The sequence below is a fragment of the Rhinoraja longicauda genome, chromosome 8 (genome assembly GCF_053455715.1).
Source record: "Rhinoraja longicauda isolate Sanriku21f chromosome 8, sRhiLon1.1, whole genome shotgun sequence".
Classification (NCBI taxonomy): domain Eukaryota; kingdom Metazoa; phylum Chordata; class Chondrichthyes; order Rajiformes; family Arhynchobatidae; genus Rhinoraja; species Rhinoraja longicauda.
In genome coordinates, this window is record NC_135960.1 from 9,756,042 (window position 1) to 9,776,120 (window position 20,079).

The following is a 20,079-nucleotide window of genomic DNA, read 5'->3' on the forward strand; positions in this document are numbered from 1 at the left end:
GAACTCACTACGTCAGACCATCAGAGACTCCTCCTCACTCACCACATTCAAAACATCACTGAAGTCTCACCTGTTCAGCACTGCCTTCAACCACTGACCGTCACCTCACCTTATTTTTCCTTTTCTGTTCGCTTACTTATTTATTTATTTTTTTCTATGTTTTAGTAAACCCTGTAAAGCGTCTTTGAGTTTTTAGAAAAGCGCTATACAAATGTAATGCATTATTATTATTATTATTATTATTGAAGAAGGGTCCCAACCCAAAACGTCACCCATCCTTTTCCTCCAGAATTGCTGCCTGACCCATTGAGTTAATCCAGCACTTTGTGTACATATTTGGTATAAACCAGCATCTGCAGTTTCATCATCATATCATCATCATATATATACAGCCGGAAACAGGCCTTTTCGGCCCACCAAGTCCGTGCCGCCCAGCGATCCCCATACATTAACACTATCCTACACCCACTAGGGACAATTTTTACATTTACCCAGCCAATTAACCTACATACCTGTACGTCTTTGGAGTGTGGGAGGAAACCGAAGATCTCGGAGAAAACCCACGCAGGTCACGGGGAGAACGTACAAACTCCTTACAGTGCAGCACCCATAGTCAGGATCGAACCTGAGTCTCTGGCGCTGCATTCGCTGTAAAGCAGCAACTCTACCGTTGCGCTACCGTTTCTACACAGTAATTTTTTTTCTTATTCTTTCGCCTCAAATCTACAGATTATTCTTTGTCAATTGTTTATGGAATTCCATTTTGAAAGCAACGATTGATTCTGCATCCACCCCGCACAATGAAATAAATTCCAGCCCATCCCTCCCCCATCCTAGTTCTCTGGTCAGTCTGACAATCCCCCGATTAAATTCTATCTCTGTATGCTTCTTTGTCACCTTCCCCGAGCCAACAATGAATTTTTATTTCTTTTTTGATTTTTTTTAGAGATACAGCGCGGAAACAGGCCCTTCGGCCCACCGAGTCCGCGCCGCCCAGCGATCCCCGCACATTAACACTATCCTACACACACTAGGGACAATCTTTACATTTTACCCAGTCAATTAACCTACATACCTGTACGTCTTTGGATCTACTACATTTTACTTGACCTTCTTTGATCTCCCCTTTGATGTCTCATTTTCACACCTTACCCTTCCTTATCTCGGTGTCTCCCTCTCCCCTGACTCTCAGCCTGAAGAAGGGTCTCGACCCGAAATGTCACCCATTCCTTCTATCCAGAGATGCTGCCTGTCCCGCTGGAGTTACTCCAGCATTTTGTGTCTATTTCCAGATCCTTATAATGAGTAGTAAATAAAAGCTTTTTATCCTAACATCCTTGTATCTTTCTTCACAATTCCCCCCCCCCTAGTCATTGTACCAGCCACTCATGGCAACACCTTCCCTTGATCTACCTCATTTAAACCAGTTTAAATCTGCTACATCTCTATCAAATTTTCTGTCACGGTTCTCTGCTGCAGTTTTCCACTCTAAACTTATGGCTGCAGCACCTCATCTCTGAAATCATCCAAATAAATATTTTCTGCATCCCTTCTCTTAACCTTCACATTTTTCTTAAACTGTGGCACTCAGAAATGGATGCAATATTCCATTTATTGGATAAAAATAAGGTGTTGTTTTGTGCAGGCACAACATAACTCTTCTGTTCTTGTCGAACGTGGCCACAAAATGCTGGAGTAACTCAGTGGGTCAACCCTCGGCCCTCCATTTATGAGACCCAGGGCTCAGGAATCATCTCAGTAAATTTTCTCTGTACATCTCCTCCAAGGCATTTGCAAGTTTTCTAAAGTGCAGTTACCAGGAATAGAAATAATACTACAGCTGTGGCTGAACTTGTCTTTAATAATAGATTCTTCATAACTTCCTTGCTTATGTAATTCATGTTTCTCTTTATGAGCTCCAGGATTCTGGATACTGCATCTGACTCTGTGAAGACGGAGGTGGACACAAAATGCTGGACTAACTCAGCGGGTCAGGCAGCATCTCTGGAGAGAAGGAATGGGTGACGTGTTGGGTGGGTCGAGACCCTTCTTCAGACTGGTGCCCTTGGGTATGCTGTCACAGTCAGGGTAGAGCTCCTTGCACAACTGGATCTGCTAAGTTCAAAGATTACATGCTGATTTTTCTCATACCTGTCCATTCCTGCAACTTATTTAGACTGACCTAGTGTGAAGAAGGGTCTCGACCCGAAAGTTACCTATTCCTTCTCTACAGAGTTGCTGCCTGACCCGCTGAGTTACTCCAACATTTTGTGTCCGTCTTTGGTGTCAACCAGCATCTGGAGTTCCTTCCTACGCACTTATTTAGAATGACACACTTTACAATGTAATATTTCTCCTTATTTTTCCGACCAAGTTCTATCTCTCTGTATTTTTCTGCATTAAATCCTGGTTGCCATCTGTCTATTCCACCAGTTCACCTGTGGCCAATAGACAATAGACAATAGACAATAGGTGCAGGAGTAGGCCATTCAGCCCTTCGAGCCAGCACCGCCATTCAATGCGATCATGGCTGATCACTATCAATCAGTACCCCGTTCCTGCCTTCTCCCCATACCCCCTCACTCCGCTATCCTTAAGAGCTCTATCCAGCTCTCTCTTGAAAGCATCCAACGAACTGGCCTCCACTGCCTTCTGAGGCAGAGAATTCCACACCTTCACCACCCTCTGACTGAAAAAGTTCTTCCTCATCTCCGTTCTAAATGGCCTACCCCTTATTCTCAAACTGTGGCCCCTTGTTCTGGACTCCCCCAACATTGGGAACATGTTATCTGCCTCTAATGTGTCCAATCCCCTAATTATCTTATATGTTTCAATAAGATCCCCCCTCATCCTTCTAAATTCCAGTGTATACAAGCCCAATCGCTCCAGCCTTTCAACATACGACAGTCCCGCCATTCCGGGAATTAATCTAGTGAACCTACGCTGCACGCCCTCCATAGCAGGCCTCTGGACATTTATCTACAGTGCATTCAAAAAGTATTCAGACCCCTTCACTGTTTCCACATTTTGTTACATTACAGCCCTATTTTTGTTTATCATCAATCAATAGACAATAGGCAATAGGTGCAGGAGGAGGCCATTCGGCCCTCCGAGCCAGCACCGCCATTCAATGTGATCATGGCTGATCATTCTACACACAACACCCCATAATAAAAAAAGCGAAAACAGGGGTGTTTAGAAATTAATTTAAAATAAATAACTGAAGTATCACATTTACACAAGTATTCAGACCCTTTACTCAGTTCTTTGTTGAGGCACCTTTAGCAGTGATTACAGCCTCAAGTCTTCTTGAGTATTACACTACAAGCTTGGCACACCTGTATTTGGGTAATTTATCCCATTCTTCTGTGCAGATCCTCTCAAGCTCTGTCAGGTTGGATGGGGAACCTCAATGCACAGCTATTTTCAGGTCCCTCCAGAGATGTTCGATCGGGTTCAAGTCTGGGCTCTGGCTGGGCCACTCAAGGACATTCACAGACTTGTCACGAGGTCACTCCTGCATTGTCTTGGCGGTGTGCTTAGGGTCATTGTCCTGTTGGAAGATGAACCTCCGCCCCAGTCTGAGGTCCATTACGTTCTGGAGCAGGTTTTCATTAAGGACCTCTCTGGACTTGGCTCCGTTCATCTTTCCCTCTATCCTGACTAGTCTCCCAGTTCCTGCCGCTGAAAAACATCCCCACAGCATGATGCTGCCACCACCATGAGCGGTGCCTGGTTTCCTCCAGACATGATGCTTGGCATTCAGGCCAAATAGTTCAATCTTGGTTTCTTCAGACCAGAGAATCTTGTTTCTCATGCCTTTTGGCAAACTCCAAGTGGGCTGTCATGTGCCTTTTACTGAGGAGTGGATCCCATCTGGCCACTCTACCATAAAGGCCTGATTGGTGGAGTGCTGCAGATATAGTTGTCTTTCTGTAAGGTTCTCCTATCTTCACAGAGGAACTCTGGAGCTCTATCAGGGTGACCATCGGGTTCTTGGTCACCTCCCTGACCAAGGCCCTTCTCCCCCGATTACACAGTTTGAAGAGTCCTGGTGGTTCCAAATTCCTTCCATTTAAGAATGACGGAGGCCACTGTGATCTTCGTGACCTGCAATGCTGCAGAAATTGTTTTATATCCTTCCCCAGAACTGTGTCTCGACACAATCATGTCTCGGAGGTCTATGGACAATTCCTTTGTCTTCATGGCTTGGTTTTAGCTCTGACATGCACTATCAACTGTGGGACCTGATATAGACAAGTGTTTGCCTTTCTAAATCATGTCCAATCAATTTTATTTACCACTGGTGGACTCCAATCAAGTTGTGGAAACATCTCAAAGATAATCAATGGAAACAGGATGAACCTAAGCTCAATTTTGAGAGTCATAGCAAAGGGTCTGAATATTTATGTAAATGTGATATTTCAGTTATTTCTTTTTAATTACTTTGCAAAAATTTCTAAACACCTGTTTTCACTTTTTTATTATGGGGTATTGTGTGTAGATTGATGATTAAAAAAAAAAGAATTTAATCCATTTAAAAATAAGGCTGTAATGTAACAATGCATCGTCAAGGACAGCTCCCACCCCAACCACAGATTGTTTACCCTCCTCCCATCTGGGAGGCGCTACAGGTCTCTCCGTTCCCGGACCTGCAGGTTCAGGATCAGCTTCTTTCCTGCGGTCATTACCTTACTTAACTCTGCGCTTCGGTGATTGCTGCCATCTATATTATCCCACTTTCGACATCTTACACACTAGAGACAATTTACAGAAGCCAACTAACCAACTAACCTGCACATCTTTTGGAATGGGGGAGGAAACTCAAGCACTGGAGGAAAACCACACGGTCACAGGGAGAACATGCAAACTCCATACAGACAGCACCCGTTCCCAGGATCGAACCCGCGCTGTAAGGCAGGAACACTACCGCTGCACCACTGTGCTGCTCCTGTGCCACTGTGCTGCCTTCTATTAATGGCCTCTTGACATTTATCTATATCCTTCTCTTTATTATCTATGTCCATTATACTTGCAGATTCTGAATTTCCTGCAAATGATATAATTATCCAGGTGCAACCGAAGAAAGATCTAAATATATATCACTGAAAATAGTGTTACTACCAGAAAGCCTGGAAACTCAATTGCCTAAAATCCTCCAGTTCAAAAGGAAATGGTTCTTTTTCATGTCCCTGAACCATGTGACCTCAATCATTTAATTCCATGAACTTCCAGCTCTCTGTCAAGGCACTTATATTGTTCTTTCTACAATACCTTTCTGAAATCATCATGTACAACATCAACCAATTTTCCTTCAACAATTGTCTTTGTTTCAAGGTTTTATAAAAAATTGAATTAAATTCAACTTCTATTTAAAAACTATACCTGGTGGTTTTCATCAATTAATCTAGACTCATCCAAATGTTTGTTAACTTTATCTGGATTATGGTTCAACACCTTCAAGTTTCCAATCTTCTCGTTCCACTTCTGTGCCTTGGGATGACTCATATTTTGCTTGGGTAGCTTACACCCCACGGTATGAATATTGACTTCTCTAACTTCAAATAGGCCTTGCTTTCCCTCTCTTTCTCTCTCCATCCCCTCCCCCTTCCCAGTTCTCCCAACAGTCTTACTGCCTCCGGCTACATTCTATCTCTGTCCCGCCCACTCCCCTGACATCAGTCTGAAGAAGGGTCTCGACCCGAAACATCACCCATTCCTTCTCTCCAGAGATGCTGCCTGTCCCACTGAGTTGCTCCAGCATTTTGTGTCTACCATCTCCCATCCTAGTTCTTCGGCCATTCTGACTGTCCTCCTGATTAAATTTTATCTTTTATGCCTCGTTGTCACTTTCCCCCAGCTAACAATGATCCATTCTTTATTTTCCTTGATCTTCGTCCCATTTTATCTCGCGTTTTCACGCATTACCTTTCCGTATTTCTGTGTCTCCCTCTCCCCTGACTCTTAGTCTGACAAAGGGTCTCGACCCGAAACGTCACCCTTCCTTCTCTCAGAGATGCTGCCTATCCTGCTGAGTTACTCTGGTGTTTTGTGTCTACACTACTCCAAGCCCCATTACAAAAGGAGATTACCAGAGGTTAGAGGAAATGATGCAAGGGTTACCTAACTCTTCCTTGGAAAGTAAAATGTAACATCTTGACAGACTCATGACTGCCCAAATTGGAGCAGAAATCATTGGGAAGGCCCTGCAAGTCGCAAGTCGATTTAGTCAGGAGCATGCAGAAGCCCAGGAAAATTAACAAAGGGATCACACTACCTCCAATATTTATTGTATAGTATCCAATACATCCTGCTTAGAATGAGCTCTTTATTTCTATGGACTTTATCACTGGGCCTTTATCACTACTACATCTCAATCGCATTGCTTAGTTGGATCCAAAGCTCACCATATTTTGTGCAGTTACACTTACACACCATAGAAACATAGAAAATAGGTGCAGGAATAGGCCATTCGGCCCTTTAAGCCTGCACGGCCATTCAATATGATCATGGCTGATCATTCAACTCAGTATCCCGTACCTGCCTTCTCTCCATACCCCCTGATCCCTTTAGCCACAAGGGCCACATCTAACTCCCTCTTAAATATAGCCAATGAACTGGCCTCAACTACCTTCTGTGGCAGAGAATTCCACAGATTCACCACTCTCTGTGTGAAAAAAAACTTTCTCATCTCGGTCCTAAAAGACTTCCCCCTTATCCTTAAACTGTAACCCCTTGTTCTGGACTTCCCCAACATCGGGAACAATCTTCCTGCATCTAGCCTGTCCAACCCCTTAAAATTTTTGTAAGTTTCTATAAGATAACAAACTACTACATCTCAATCACATTGCTTAGTTCGATCCAAAGCTCACCATATTTTGTGCAGTTACACTTACACACCATGAAGTTCCCCTTAATACCTCTGTATCCCTGCTTAATCTGTCCCCATGTAACTGTGCTCCATTTGTTCCGTTCATGCTGACTGTTTCTTACAAATCATCTGTGCACTTTTGTTTATCCTTTCTAATTATACACAGCTGACTCTCATTCACCTGAGTGAATTAGTTTAAACCTCATAGGTCATGCAAATGTTTTGGTGAAAAATACTTGTCCCAGCCCCATCCAGTCTGCCTTGTGCTAATCCCACCTTCCCCAGAAACTAATCCTTGATGCCTCAGAAACCAGAAGACCTCCCAGCTACTGTCAACTGGACTATCCTTCTATTCTGGTACATCGAGCCTGTCAAGAGTCAACAGACAGAACAATGAAATTCTTACCTGCAGCAGCACAACAGAATATTTTGTTTGGGTAGTTTGCACTCCAGCGGTATGAGCATTCTCCAACTTTGGATAGCCCTTGCTTTCTCTCTCCATCCCCTTCCCCTTCCCAGTTATCCCACGAGTCTTACTGTTCTGCCTTTGTCCTGCCCCGTCCCCTGACATCAGTCTGAAGTGGCATCGACCCGAAATGTCCCCCATTCCTTCTCTCCAGAGATGCTGCCTGACCCGCTGAGTTACTTCAGCATTTTGTGCCTCCCTTTGATTTAAATCGGTATCTGCAGTTCATCTCCCACACAGAATATGTAATCTCCTCTGTAAACATTATATAATAAACAAAAATAAAAGTTAAGCATATATATCATGGGTTCAGACCTCCCCACCTTCAAAGTGAATTACAGGAACAGTGTTACAAAGGCAGCCAGCATCATCAGAGACCCACACCACCTTGGCCACGCACTCATTTCACCATCGGGAAGAGGATCGAGGAGCATGAAAACTATAATGTCCAGGTTCAGGAACAGCTTCTTCCCTACAGCCATCAGGATATTAAACACTACAACCTCCCAAATAACTTTGGAACTACGTAGACTACGGAGGCATTTGGGTTTGTCTTTTTGCACTATTAATGTTTGTTTGTTTGTTTCTATGTATATGTATGTGTGTTTAATCCTCCTGCGCTCCAAGATATAAAGTACTAGCCTGCTCAACCTAACCCTGTAGCTCAGGCCCTCAAGTCATGGCAACACCCTCATAAATATTCTCTCCACCCTTTCCAGCATCCAGTGGAAGGATATATTTATAGACAATAGACAATAGGTGCAGGAGTAGGCCATTCAGCCCTTCGAGCCAGCACTGCCATTCAATGCGATCATGGCTGATCACTCTCAATCAGTACCCCGTTCCTGCCTTCTCCCCATACCCCCTCACTCCGCTATCCTTAAGAGCTCTATCCAGCTCTCTCTTGAAAGCATCCAACGAACTGGCCTCCACTGCCTTCTGAGGCAGAGAATTCCACACCTTCACCACTCTCTGACTGAAAAAGTTCTTCCTCATCTCCATTCTAAATGGCCTACCCCTTATTCTTAAACTGTGGCCCCTTGTTCTGGACTTCCCCAACATTGGGAACATGTTTCCTGCCTCTAATGTGTCCAATCCCCTAATTATCTTATATGTTTCAATAAGATCCCCCCTCATCCTTCTAAATTCCAGTGTATACAAGCCCAATCGCTCCAGCCTTTCAACATACGACAGTCCCGCCATTCCGGGAATTAACCTAGTGAACCTACGCTGCACGCCCTCCATAGCAAGAATATCCTTCCTCAAATTTGGAGTGCAAAACTGCACACAGTACTCCAGGTGCGGTCTCACCAGGGCCCGGTACAACTGTAGAAGGACCTCTTTGCTCCTATACTCAACTCCTCTTGTTATGAAGGCCAACATTCCATTGGCTTTCTTCACTGCCTGCTGTATCTGCATGCTTCCTTTCATTGACTGATGCACTAGGACACCCAGATCTCGTTGAACTCCCCCTCCTCCTAATTTAACACCATTCAGATAATAATCTGCCTTTCTATTCTTACTTCCAAAGTGAATAACCTCACACTTATCTACATTAAACTCCCATTATTAGTTCAGTTCAGTTTAGAGATACAGCGAGTCTGTGCCGACCAGCAATCCCTGTTACACTAGCACACACTCGGGCCAAATTACAATATTTTACCAAAGCAAAATAACCTACAAACGTGTACGTCTTTGGAGTGCGGGAGGAAACTGGTGCACCCGTGGAAAACCCACGCAGGTCATGGGACAGAACAGACACACTCCGTACAGACAGCACCCGTAGTCAGGACCAAACCCGGGTCTCCGGCGTTGTCAGGCAGCAACTCTACTATACCGCTGCACCAACGTGCCTCCCTTATCATCAATCAACTGGGCGGCATGGTGGCACAGAAGTAGAGTTGCTGCCTTACAGCGCCAGGGACCCGGGTTCGATCCTGACTCTACGGGGGCTGTCAATAGACAATAGACAATAGACAATAGGTGCAGGAGGAGGCCATTCGGCCCTTCGAGCCAGCACCACCATTCAATGTGATCATGGCTGATCATTCTCAATCAGTACCCCGTTCCTGCCTTCTCCCCATACCCCCTGACTCCACTATCCTTAAGAGCTCTATCCAGCTCTCTCTTGAATGCATTCAGAGAATTGGCCTCCACTGCCTTCTGAGGCAGAGAATTCCACAGATTCACAACTCTCTGACTGAAAAAGTTTTTCCTCATCTCAGTTCTAAATGGCCTACCCCTTATTCTTAAACTGTGGCCCCTTATTACGGACTCCCCCAACATTGGGAACATGTTTCCTGCCTCTAACGTGTCCAACCCCTTAATAATCTTATACGTTTCAATAAGATCTCTTCTCATCCTTCTAAATTCCAGTGTATACAAGCCTAGTCGCTCCAGTCTTTCAACATATGATAGTCCCGCCATTCCGGGAATTAACCTAGTAATGTCTGTACGGAGTTTGTACATTCTCCCTGTGACCTGCGTGGGTTTTCTCCGAGATTGTCGGAATGCTCCCGCACTCCAAGGATGTACAGGTTCGTAGGCCAATTGGCTTGGTGTAAATGAAAATTTGTCCCTGGTGAAGGATAGTGTTAGTGTGCTGGTCGGCACGGACTCGGTGGGCAGAAGGGCCTGTTTCCACGCTGCATTTCTAAACTGGCTATTCCCAACAGAGGTGAGGTACCTGTTAAAGAGTACGAGGTGGTGAATGCTTTAGATTCGCTCAGGGTGGAAGATCCGCAGTTCGATTCCTCCACGTGTCCTTTGACGGAGACGGCGGGAGAGCCGGGATGATGCAAGGCAACTTTCAGCGGGGCAATCCCATTAAACTGGACGGCAGACAGGCAGCCAATGAAGCCTTCAGCGTTTTCCCTCAATAGCTCTTCATGCAGATTATCATGGCCTGAAATGTGATTTAAACATCGTGTGGAATTAGTCCGGGGCAGCGGCAGGACATGATAAAAGATGACAGCAAGCTAATTTAGCACAAGTTAATGTGTTTTACTGCCAGAACATTACTCCCGGTGAACCTATCATAATCTTCATCAAAACAACTTCTTCCTAATGAAACCATATGATAACGTAACCCCCTGCTCGCACGATGAAACTAGACATTATGACATTTTAAACAAATACGGTCTTAATAGTCAGTTTTTAATTAATTTTCTAAATTATTCATGTACATTGTCATCGGTTCCATTGATTCACTTCACACGCTGTGTACAGAGAGCAGGCAGAAATTGATTGTTAATTAGGCTTAAGGGAGAAGAGAAAAGGTTGAAGTCAATTGTTCACAGGCTGAAGTCACTTAATTGTGAATTCATCAGCATTTTAATCAAACGTACCAGTGTGTCATCTTCACTTTCTCACTGATGTTCTCGCACTGCCAGCTGATGAAACTCATTACTATTGCGAGAGCATTTATTATCAAGTACAAGTCCAGGAGATCAGTGTGTGGGAAGGAACTGCAGATGCCGGTTTAAACCGAAGATAGAATCAAAATGCTGGAGTAACTCAGCGGGACAGGCAGCATCTCTGGGGAGAAGGAATGGGTGATGTTTTGGGGCCAGACCCTTCTTCACATTAGAGTCAGGGGAAAGGGAATCAAGAGACACAGACGGAGATATAGAGAGATAGAGAATAAATGAATGAAAGATACGCACATTACTTTTTCGCACAGTTTTCATTAATTTGTTCTATATCTCTCTATATCACCGTCGATATCTCTCATTTCCCTTTATAGACAATAGACAATAGGTACAGGAGTAGGCCATTCGGCCCTTCGAGCCAGCACCGCCATTCAATAGTCAATAGTCAATAGTCATTTATTTGTCACATACACATAAATGTGCAGTGAAATGAAAATGTGATCATGGCTGATCATTCTCAATCCTGACTCTAGTCAGATGAAGGGTCTCGACCCGAAACGTCACCCATTCCTTCTCTCCAGAGATGCTACCTGTTCCGATGCGTTACTCCAGCGTTTTGCCTCTATCTCCAGGAGATCGGCCCTGAGAATCATTAGTCTGCAGGAATCGCGTATTGGTCCTTAACTGTCAGCATTTTCCAACGCTCCCTTTTTTCCGATGTCTTAGATAGATTTTGTCCTGCTCTTTACTGGGGTCTTATTCCAGTCTGATTACAATTACAGGCTTGGCTACATAGGAAGTACCACACAGGCATAGAAAAATACAGACACAAAAAGCTGGAGTAACTCAGCGGGACAGGCAGCATCTCTCGAGAGAAGGAATGGGTGACGTTTCGGGTCAAGACCCCTCTTTCAGACCGAAAGTCACGGGAAAGGGAAACGAGAGATATGGAAGATGATGCAGAGAGAGATAAAGAACAAGGAATGAAAGATATGAAAAAAAGGAACGACGATAAAGGAAACAGGCCATTATTAGCTCTTTGATGGGTGAAACCGAGAAGCTGGTGCAACTTGGGTGGGGGAGGGATAGGAGAGAGAATACCAATGCTGGAGTTCTTGAAGTTAGAGAAGTCAATATTCATACCACTGGGCTGTAAGCTAGAAAAATGCAGCACAGAAACAGGCCCTTTGGTCCAGTAGGTCTGTGCTGAACAAAATGCCAAGATAAACTAATCTAATCTGCATGATCCATATTTCTCCATACTCTGCATATTCATGTGCCTATCTAAAAGCCTCTTAAATGCCATTATTGTATCCATCTCAACCACTCCAGGTGTACTCCAGGTACCATCACAGTCCTGCACAAAAAGCATGCCCCACATATCTCCTTTCAATTTTGCCCCTTTCACCTTAAAGCTATGGCCTAGAGTCTTTGACATGTGACACCCTGACATAAAAGACCTGACTGTTGGGGTGGCGCAGCGGTAGAGTTGCCGCCCCACAGTGCCAGAGACCCGGGTTCCATCCTCACTGTGGGTGCTGTCTTCACGGAGTTTGTACGTTCTCCCCGCCACCTGCGTGGGTTTTCGTCGGCTGCTTCGGTTTCCTCCCACACTCCAAAGACGCCGGGTGAAGCGGCAGTAGGTATACAATGGCGACATTTGAGAGGCACTTAGACAAGACATGAAATATAATGATATGGACCATGTGCAGGAAGATGGGTTTAGCTTAGATTGCCATTCCTGATCAAAGCAAATATGATGGGTGTCAGAGCCTGTTGCTATGTTGCAGCTTTCTTTATTCCAAGTTCTACGATCTAAGTTCATAAGGTCATAAGGAATAGGAGTAGAATTAGGCCATTCGGCCCATCGAGTCTACTCCGCCATTCATTCATGGCTGATCAATCTCTCCCTTATCATATCATATCATATCATATATCTACAGCCGGAAACAGGCCTTTTCGGCCCTCCAAGTCCGTGCCGCCCAGTGATCCCCGTACATTAACACTATCCTACACCCACTAGGGACAATTTTTACATTTACCCAGCCAATTAACCTACATACCTGTACGTCTTTGGAGTGTGGGAGGAAACCGAAGATCTCGGAGAAAACCCACGCAGGTCACGGGGAGAACGTACAAACTCCTTACAGTGCAGCACCCGTAGTCAGGATCAAACCTGTGTCTCCGGCGCTGCATTCGCTGTAAAGCAGCAACTCTACCGCTGCGCTACCGTGCCCTAAAACCCATTCTCCTGCCTTCTCCCCATAACCTCTGACACCCGTACTAATCAACAAGTTGGTAGGTCCCCCTAGAATTCAAGGAAATGGTAACTACGGCTGTTGATTTGCTTGAACTCATTTTGCACAGAGAAAAGAAAAGAGAAAACAATATTTATATTACTTGTCTTGTTTTTAAAGCTGATTAAAAAGGACAGGCACTGTAGAGCTGTAGAATTCCATGGCCTGATCTCATTGGAGGTGAAATTGGTCACAGCACCTGATGCTTGAAAACCACAGCCTCATTACTGAACCAACTGAGACAGAGGTTGTTGTGAAAAACAAAGCACAACTTGAATGCAAATCCAGGTCTGGCAAGATTCAGAGAGCGTTCATTTGGGTAAGCCACTGACATCCTTAAAAGGTAAACACCTGAACACCTCCGCTCAGTCCACCTAAACCTATCTGATCTCCCGGTTGCTAAACACTTTAACACCCCCTCCCATTCCCTTTCCCTTTCTGTCCTGGGCCTCCTCCATTGTCAGAGTGAGGCCCAGCGCAAATTGGTGGAACAGCACCTCATATTTCGTGTAGGGCAGCTTACACCCCAGAGGTATGAACATTGACTCTTCTCTAACTTCAAGTACCCTTGCTTTCCCTCTCTCTCCATCCCTCCTCCTTTCCAGTTCTCCAACCAGTCTGACTGTCCCCGATTACATTTTATCTCTGTTTGCTTTGTAGTTACCTTCTCCCAGCTAACAATGATCTATTCTACATTTTACTTGACCTCCATCCCCTTCGTCATGTTTTCACACCTGACACTTCCTTATTTCTGTGTATCCCTCTCCCCTGACTCTCAGTCTGAAGAAGGATATCGACCCGAAACGTCACCTATTCCAGCCAACAATGGTCTGATTCCTTTATCATCGTTATTTTTTTGCATATCTTTAATTTAATGTTCTTCATCTGTCTACAACATCATCATCTATATCTCTTGTTTCCCATTTCCCTGACTGGTCTGAAGAAGGGTCTTGGCCCGAATAGTCATCCCATTCCTTCTCTCCAGAGATGCTGCCTGTTCCGCTGAGTTACTCCAGCATTTTGTGTCTACCTTCTATCCAGAGATGCTGCCTGAACCACTGAGTTACTCCGCCATTTTGTGTCTACCTTCTATCGAGAGATGCTGCCTGAACCATTGAGTTACTCCGCCATTTTGTGTCTACCTTCTATCGAGAGATGCTGCCTGTTCAGCTGAGTTACTCCAGCATTTTGTGTCTAGCCTTAAAAACAAGCCGCCCCATAATGCATTGCAAATACTCAAACAAATTCTGCCTTTGTCGCTGTGGAGTACTGTTTGAGGATGATGTGGGTCACAGGCGCACCAGCATTATGTCAACTAACCCCGCTGTCTGCCAAATTTGCGTACTCTTCCATATTTACTCACTTTCAGTGTGCTCGCATGCAATGTTACTTGCTGGAGACTTTGACGCTAATTGGCCTATCTCTGGAATAGTTGTTACATGAGAAAAGTCGTCAAATACAGTAGGAAATGACAGAAGGGATACAATATAAAGTGGCTGAATATACGATTTTCTAATTTGCATAGTGCACCCTTCATTATCTGCAAATACTAATGCTCCCACTGAGGAGCTGAAGAGGCTGGATGATTCAGTGTCCCCCAGTTCTGTAAGTTTACCAACTTGTTTGTAAATTTAGAAATTGTTATTACTTTAAACATGGGAGTAAATAGGATGGCAGGACTAATTTAGAAATAACATCTCTGGTTGATTCGCTCCATGTGGCAAAGACACAGAGACGGTTAGAAAGCAATACAGCACAGTGGTACAGTTGGCGGAGCTACTGCCTCACGGCGCCCTGGTTAGATCCTGACCTCGGGTGCTGTCCGTGTGGAGTTTGCACGTCCTCCCTGTGACCACGTGGGTTTCCTCTGGGTGCTCCGGTTTCCTCCCACATCCCAAAGACGTGCGGGTTTGTGGGTTAACTGGCCTATGCTAAGTTGCCCTGACCGTGCAGGGAAGCGGATGAGAAAGTGAGACAGGATAGAACAAATGTGATCGGGCCATCAATGGTTGGTGTGGACATGGTGGGCAGAGGACCTCTTTCCATGCCGTATCTTTCAATCAGATTTTCAATCAAAAAAAGTTTAACATTTCAGTGCAAAGAAGAACACGGTTGGAAAAACACCTTGCCCAAGGGAGTCATTACAAATGACCAAACCCTGTATTGTGTTGTGTGGGCCAACAATCATTGTAAATGGAGTAGACTTACAACAGCTCTGACAGCTCAATGCTGGAAATCCATGCTAGGCTGTGAGCTGGTGTCTGCAGCAGGTGGGAACATTAGCACCATTTGTAATGTCATGGCCTGACATGCAGTCTCCCTCACTCTGCCATTACAATCAAGCACGAGATCAATCCTCGTTCAATGAGGATTGCAGACGTCAAAAGGCAAGAGTAACGAGTGTTTAATTGTGTAGGGAGAAACGATGGCACGGTGGCGTAGCAGTGAAGCTACTGCCTTATTGCGCCAGAGACCCGGGTTCGTTCTTGACTACAGGTGCTGTCTGCACGGCGTTTGTACGTTCTCCCCATGACCTGCGTAGGTTTATCTCCGAGATCTTCGGTTTCCTCCCACACTCCAAAGACGTACAGGTTCGTTGGTCAATTGGCTTACATTGGCTTAATGTAAAATTGTCCTCAGTGTGTGTAGGATAGTCTTAATGTGCGGGGATCGCTGGTCAGTGTGGACTACTTTGGGTGAAGGGCCTGCTATCGCGCTGTACATCTAAACTAAATTAAACTACACTAACTGCAGATGCTGTTTTACATCAAAGATAGACACAAAATGCTGGAGTAATTCAACGAGACAGGTAGCATCTCTGGAGTGAAGGAATAGGTGACGTTTCGTATCGAGCTCCTTCTTCAGACTGAGATTCAGGGGAAAGAGAAACGAGGGATCTAGATGGTGACATACAGTGCCCCCCATAATATTTAGGACAAAGACCCATCATTTATTTATTTGCCTCTGTACTCTACAATTTGAGATTTGTAATAGAAAAAAAATCACATGCAGTTAAAGTGCACATTGTCAGATTTTAATAATGGACATTTTTATGCATTTTGGTTTCACCATGTAGAAATTACAGCAGTATTTATACATATTCCCCCCCATTTCAGGGGATCATAATGTTTGGGACACAGCAATGTCATGTAAATGAAAGTAGTCATGTTTAGTATTTTGTTGCATATCCTTTGCAAGCAATGATTGCTTTAAGTCTGTGATTCATGGACATCACCAGTTGCTGGGTGTCTTCTCTGGTGATGCTCTGCCAGGCCTGTATTGCAGCCATCTTTAGCTTATGCTTGATTTGGGGGCTAGTCCCCTTCAGTTTTCTCTTCAGCATATAAAAGTCATGCTCAATTGGGTTCATATCAGGTGATTGACTTGGCCACTCAAGAATTGACCATTTTTTCGCTTTGAAGAACTCCTTTGTTGCTTTAGCAAAATGTTTGGGATCATTGTCTTGCTACAGAATGAACTGTAGCCAATGAGTTTTGAGGCATTTGTTTGAACTTGAGTAGATAGGATATGTCTATACACTTCAGAATTCATTATGCCACTACCATCAAAAGTTGTATCATCAATGAAGATATGTGAGCCAGTACCTTTCAGCAGCCATACATGCCCAGGCCATAACACTCCCCACCACCATGTTTCACAGATGAGGTGGTATGCTTTGGATCTTGGGAAGTTCCTTCTCTCCTCCAAACTTTGCTCTTGCCATCACTCTGATATAAGTTCATCTTTGTCTCATCTGTCCACAAGACCTTTTTCCAGAACTGTTGTTGCTCTTTTAAGTACTTCTTGGCAACTATAACTCAGCCATCCTATTTTTGCAGTTAACCAGTGTTTGCATCTTGCAGTGTAGCCTCTGTATTTCTGTTCCTGAAGTCTTCTGCAGATAGTGGTCATTGACAAATCCACACCTGACTCCGGAAGAGTGTTTCTGATCTGTCGGACAGGTGTTTGGGGATTTTTCTTTATTATAGAGAGAATTCTTCTGTCATCAGCTGTGGAGGTCTTCCTTGGCCTGCCAGTCCCTTTGCGATTAGAAAGCTCACCAGTGCTCTCTTTCTTCTTAATGATGTTCCAAACAGTTAATTTTGGTAAGCTTAAGGTTTGGCTGATGTTTCTAACAGTTTAATTTATGTTTCTCAGTCTCTTAATGGCTTCTTTGACTTTCATTGGCACAACCTTGGTCGTCATGTTGATAAACAGCAATAAAAGTTTCCAAAGGTGATGGAAAGACTGGATGCTGAGAGCTCTCTTATACCTGCATTAAGGAGGCATTTAAACACACCTGAGCAATTACAAACACCTATGAAGCCATGTGTCCCAAACATTGGGCGGCACGGTAGCGCAGCGGTAGAGTTGCTGCTTTACAGCGAATGCAGCGCCGGAGACTCAGGTTCGATCCTGACTACGGGTGCTGCACTGTAAGGAGTTTGTACGTTCTCCCCGTGACCTGCGTGGGTTTTCTCCGAGATCTTCGGTTTCCTCCCACACTCCAAAGACGTACAGGTATGTAGGTTAATTGGCTGGGTAAATGTAAAAATTGTCCCTAGTGGGTGTAGGATAGTGTTAATGTGCGGGGATCGCTGGGCGGCACGGACTTGGAGGGCCGAAAAGGCCTGTTTCCGGCTGTATATATATGATATGATATGATATGATTATGGTGCCCTGAAATGGGGGGATTATGTATAAACTATGCTGTAATTTCTACATGGTGAAACCAAAATGTGTAAAAATACCCTTTAATAAAATCTGACCATGTGCACTTTAACCGCATGTGATTTTTTCTATTACAAATCTCAAATTGCGGAGTGCAGAGGCAAATAAATAAACGATGGGTCTTTGTCCCAAACATTATGGAGGGCACTGTAAAGAGATATAGAACAAAGAAATGAATGATATGCCAAAAAGTGAAGATGATGAAGGAAGCAGTCCACTGTTAGCTGTGGGCTGGATTAAAACGAGTTACACAGACAATGAAACTCACCAGCACGACAGCGACACTAACACAACGACTAGGGTTGGGGAGGGACGGAGGGAGTGGGGGTGCATCCCGCTGAGTTACTCCTGGGTTAAGTGTTTAATTGGCATATTTACTCAAACGGAACAATGAAACCCTTACTTGCAGCAGCACAGCAGGTCTGTAAACACAGTACTCAACAGATAATATAATAAAGAAGCAGAATGAAAGAAATTCAATACATTTTTTAAAAACCACGTGTGCAAGGACTTACTGGAAACGGAATCAGGCGTAGCTAAAATTGGTGCGCCAACAAGATGAAGCCATTAGACTGAATTACATCAAGCTGATGGTCGGTGGTGGAGAGAATTAGCAGCTTCATATCCCTATGTGTGAACATTTAACGAGTCCTGGCCCACCACATAGAGGCAATAATGCAGAAGGCATGCCAGCCTCTCACGTTTCTTAGATTTTTAGTTTAGTTTAAAGATACAGGGCGGGAAAAGGCCCTTCAGCCCACCGAGTCCGCACTGACCAGCGATCCCCGCACACTGACACTACCCTACACACAGAAGTGACAATTTTACATTTATACTAAGCCAATTAACTTACAAACCTGTACGTGTTTGGAGTGTGGGAGGTAACTGAAGACCCACGCAGGTGACGGGGAGAGCGTACAAACTCCGTGCAGACAGCACCCATAGTCGGGATCGAACCTGTGGTCTCCGGCGCTGTAAGCGCTGTAAGGCTGCAACTCTACCGCTGCGCCACCGTGCCGCCCCACGGTAGACATGTTTAAAGAGATTTGGGATGTTTCTGAATAGCACCCCAACTTTTACTGGTGTACCAAGGAAAGCATCGTGGCCTGTTACGGCAAATTCCGACTCGCAGAAACGAAAGAGGCAGAAGTGGAGAGTGGTGAGCTCAGCTTGGTCGATCATGGGCAGGGCCCTCTCGTCCATCAAAAGCATCTACATGAAGCGCTGCAGCAAGAAGGTGGCATCTATCATCAAAGATCCCCACCAATTGCTACCATCGGGCAGGAGGTACAGAAGCCTGAATTCCCACACCAGCAGGTTGAAGAACACCTAATTCTCATACAACTGTCAGCTTCTTGAACTGGCTTCCACAACCCTAATCCTATCTCGACAATGGAACACTACACTCGTATTGTAGTGCACTGTCATCCCCTGTCTATATGTTTTGCGTTTCTTTGCACTATGGCCCCCGGAGGCACTCAGTTTCATCCCATTCGTTGCATGATCTGTAAGGAGTGGAATGACAAATAAACTCAATATTAAATACAACTAATACTAATAAACTAACAGGAGGGTTGGCAAACCAATTAAAAAATCTTGCAACATAATGTGTCAAAAATGAATGGGCACACAGATTGAGTAATTCTGTAGCTGGATTGTGTATCAAGGTAATAACGCATTGATGAGATTAAGTTTTGAGGGAAACCATTTGAAGAAAGTTCGACAGTTCATCAAAAGAAAGACTGAAAATTCTGGAAACCGAAAATTAAAAAAACAAAACTGAATATGGAATCTATTGCCAATATTTTGGTCACAGTTTATCAACCTTGAGTTATGTCACATCCATGAAGTGCATTTCCATCTGTTTTATTATACACTATAATGGGTTTCGTGGGTGGTGCAATTTTCTCCTCTTTCTAGTTACAGCGAGCCAGGAGAAGGTGCTCGATCTCATCAGAACTGAATCAGGTGATTTGATTTGAACTGAAGTGGCATTATGTTCTGATTTGACCGCAGCGATGTTGGAGAGAGATCTGATAAAGTGTCACACAGAGAAAAAAAAAAAAACTCTACTCCCATTTTAAAATGGAATACTTGACCGAAACAAGGCTTAGGGAAAAGTAAATTGTCGCAACGCCCACCCAGCACAAATCTTAAAAATCAACCAAAATAAGCCGCTTCTAAACAAGAATCAATATGCAATTAATAGTGTAGGAATGAACTGCAGATGCTTGTTTACAGCGAATTAGAGCACATGGTATTGTGGGTAGGGTATTGACATGGATAGAGAACTGGTTGGCAGGCAGGAAGCAGAGAGTAAGAATTAACGGGTCCTTTTCAGAA

The 20,079-nt window shown here is 44.4% G+C and overlaps 1 protein-coding gene across 1 annotated transcript in view; it reads right to left on the reverse strand.

The window, feature by feature from the left end:
• The window catches only part of LOC144595738 (contactin-associated protein-like 5), a 644,436-nt gene that overhangs the window by 82,818 nt on the left and 541,539 nt on the right, over nucleotides 1-20,079 (reverse strand). The window contains exon 22 of the mRNA XM_078403317.1: nucleotides 10,024-10,242. Coding sequence (XP_078259443.1) covers nucleotides 10,024-10,242 — 219 coding nt within the window. The remainder of the gene's footprint in view (nucleotides 1-10,023; nucleotides 10,243-20,079) is intronic.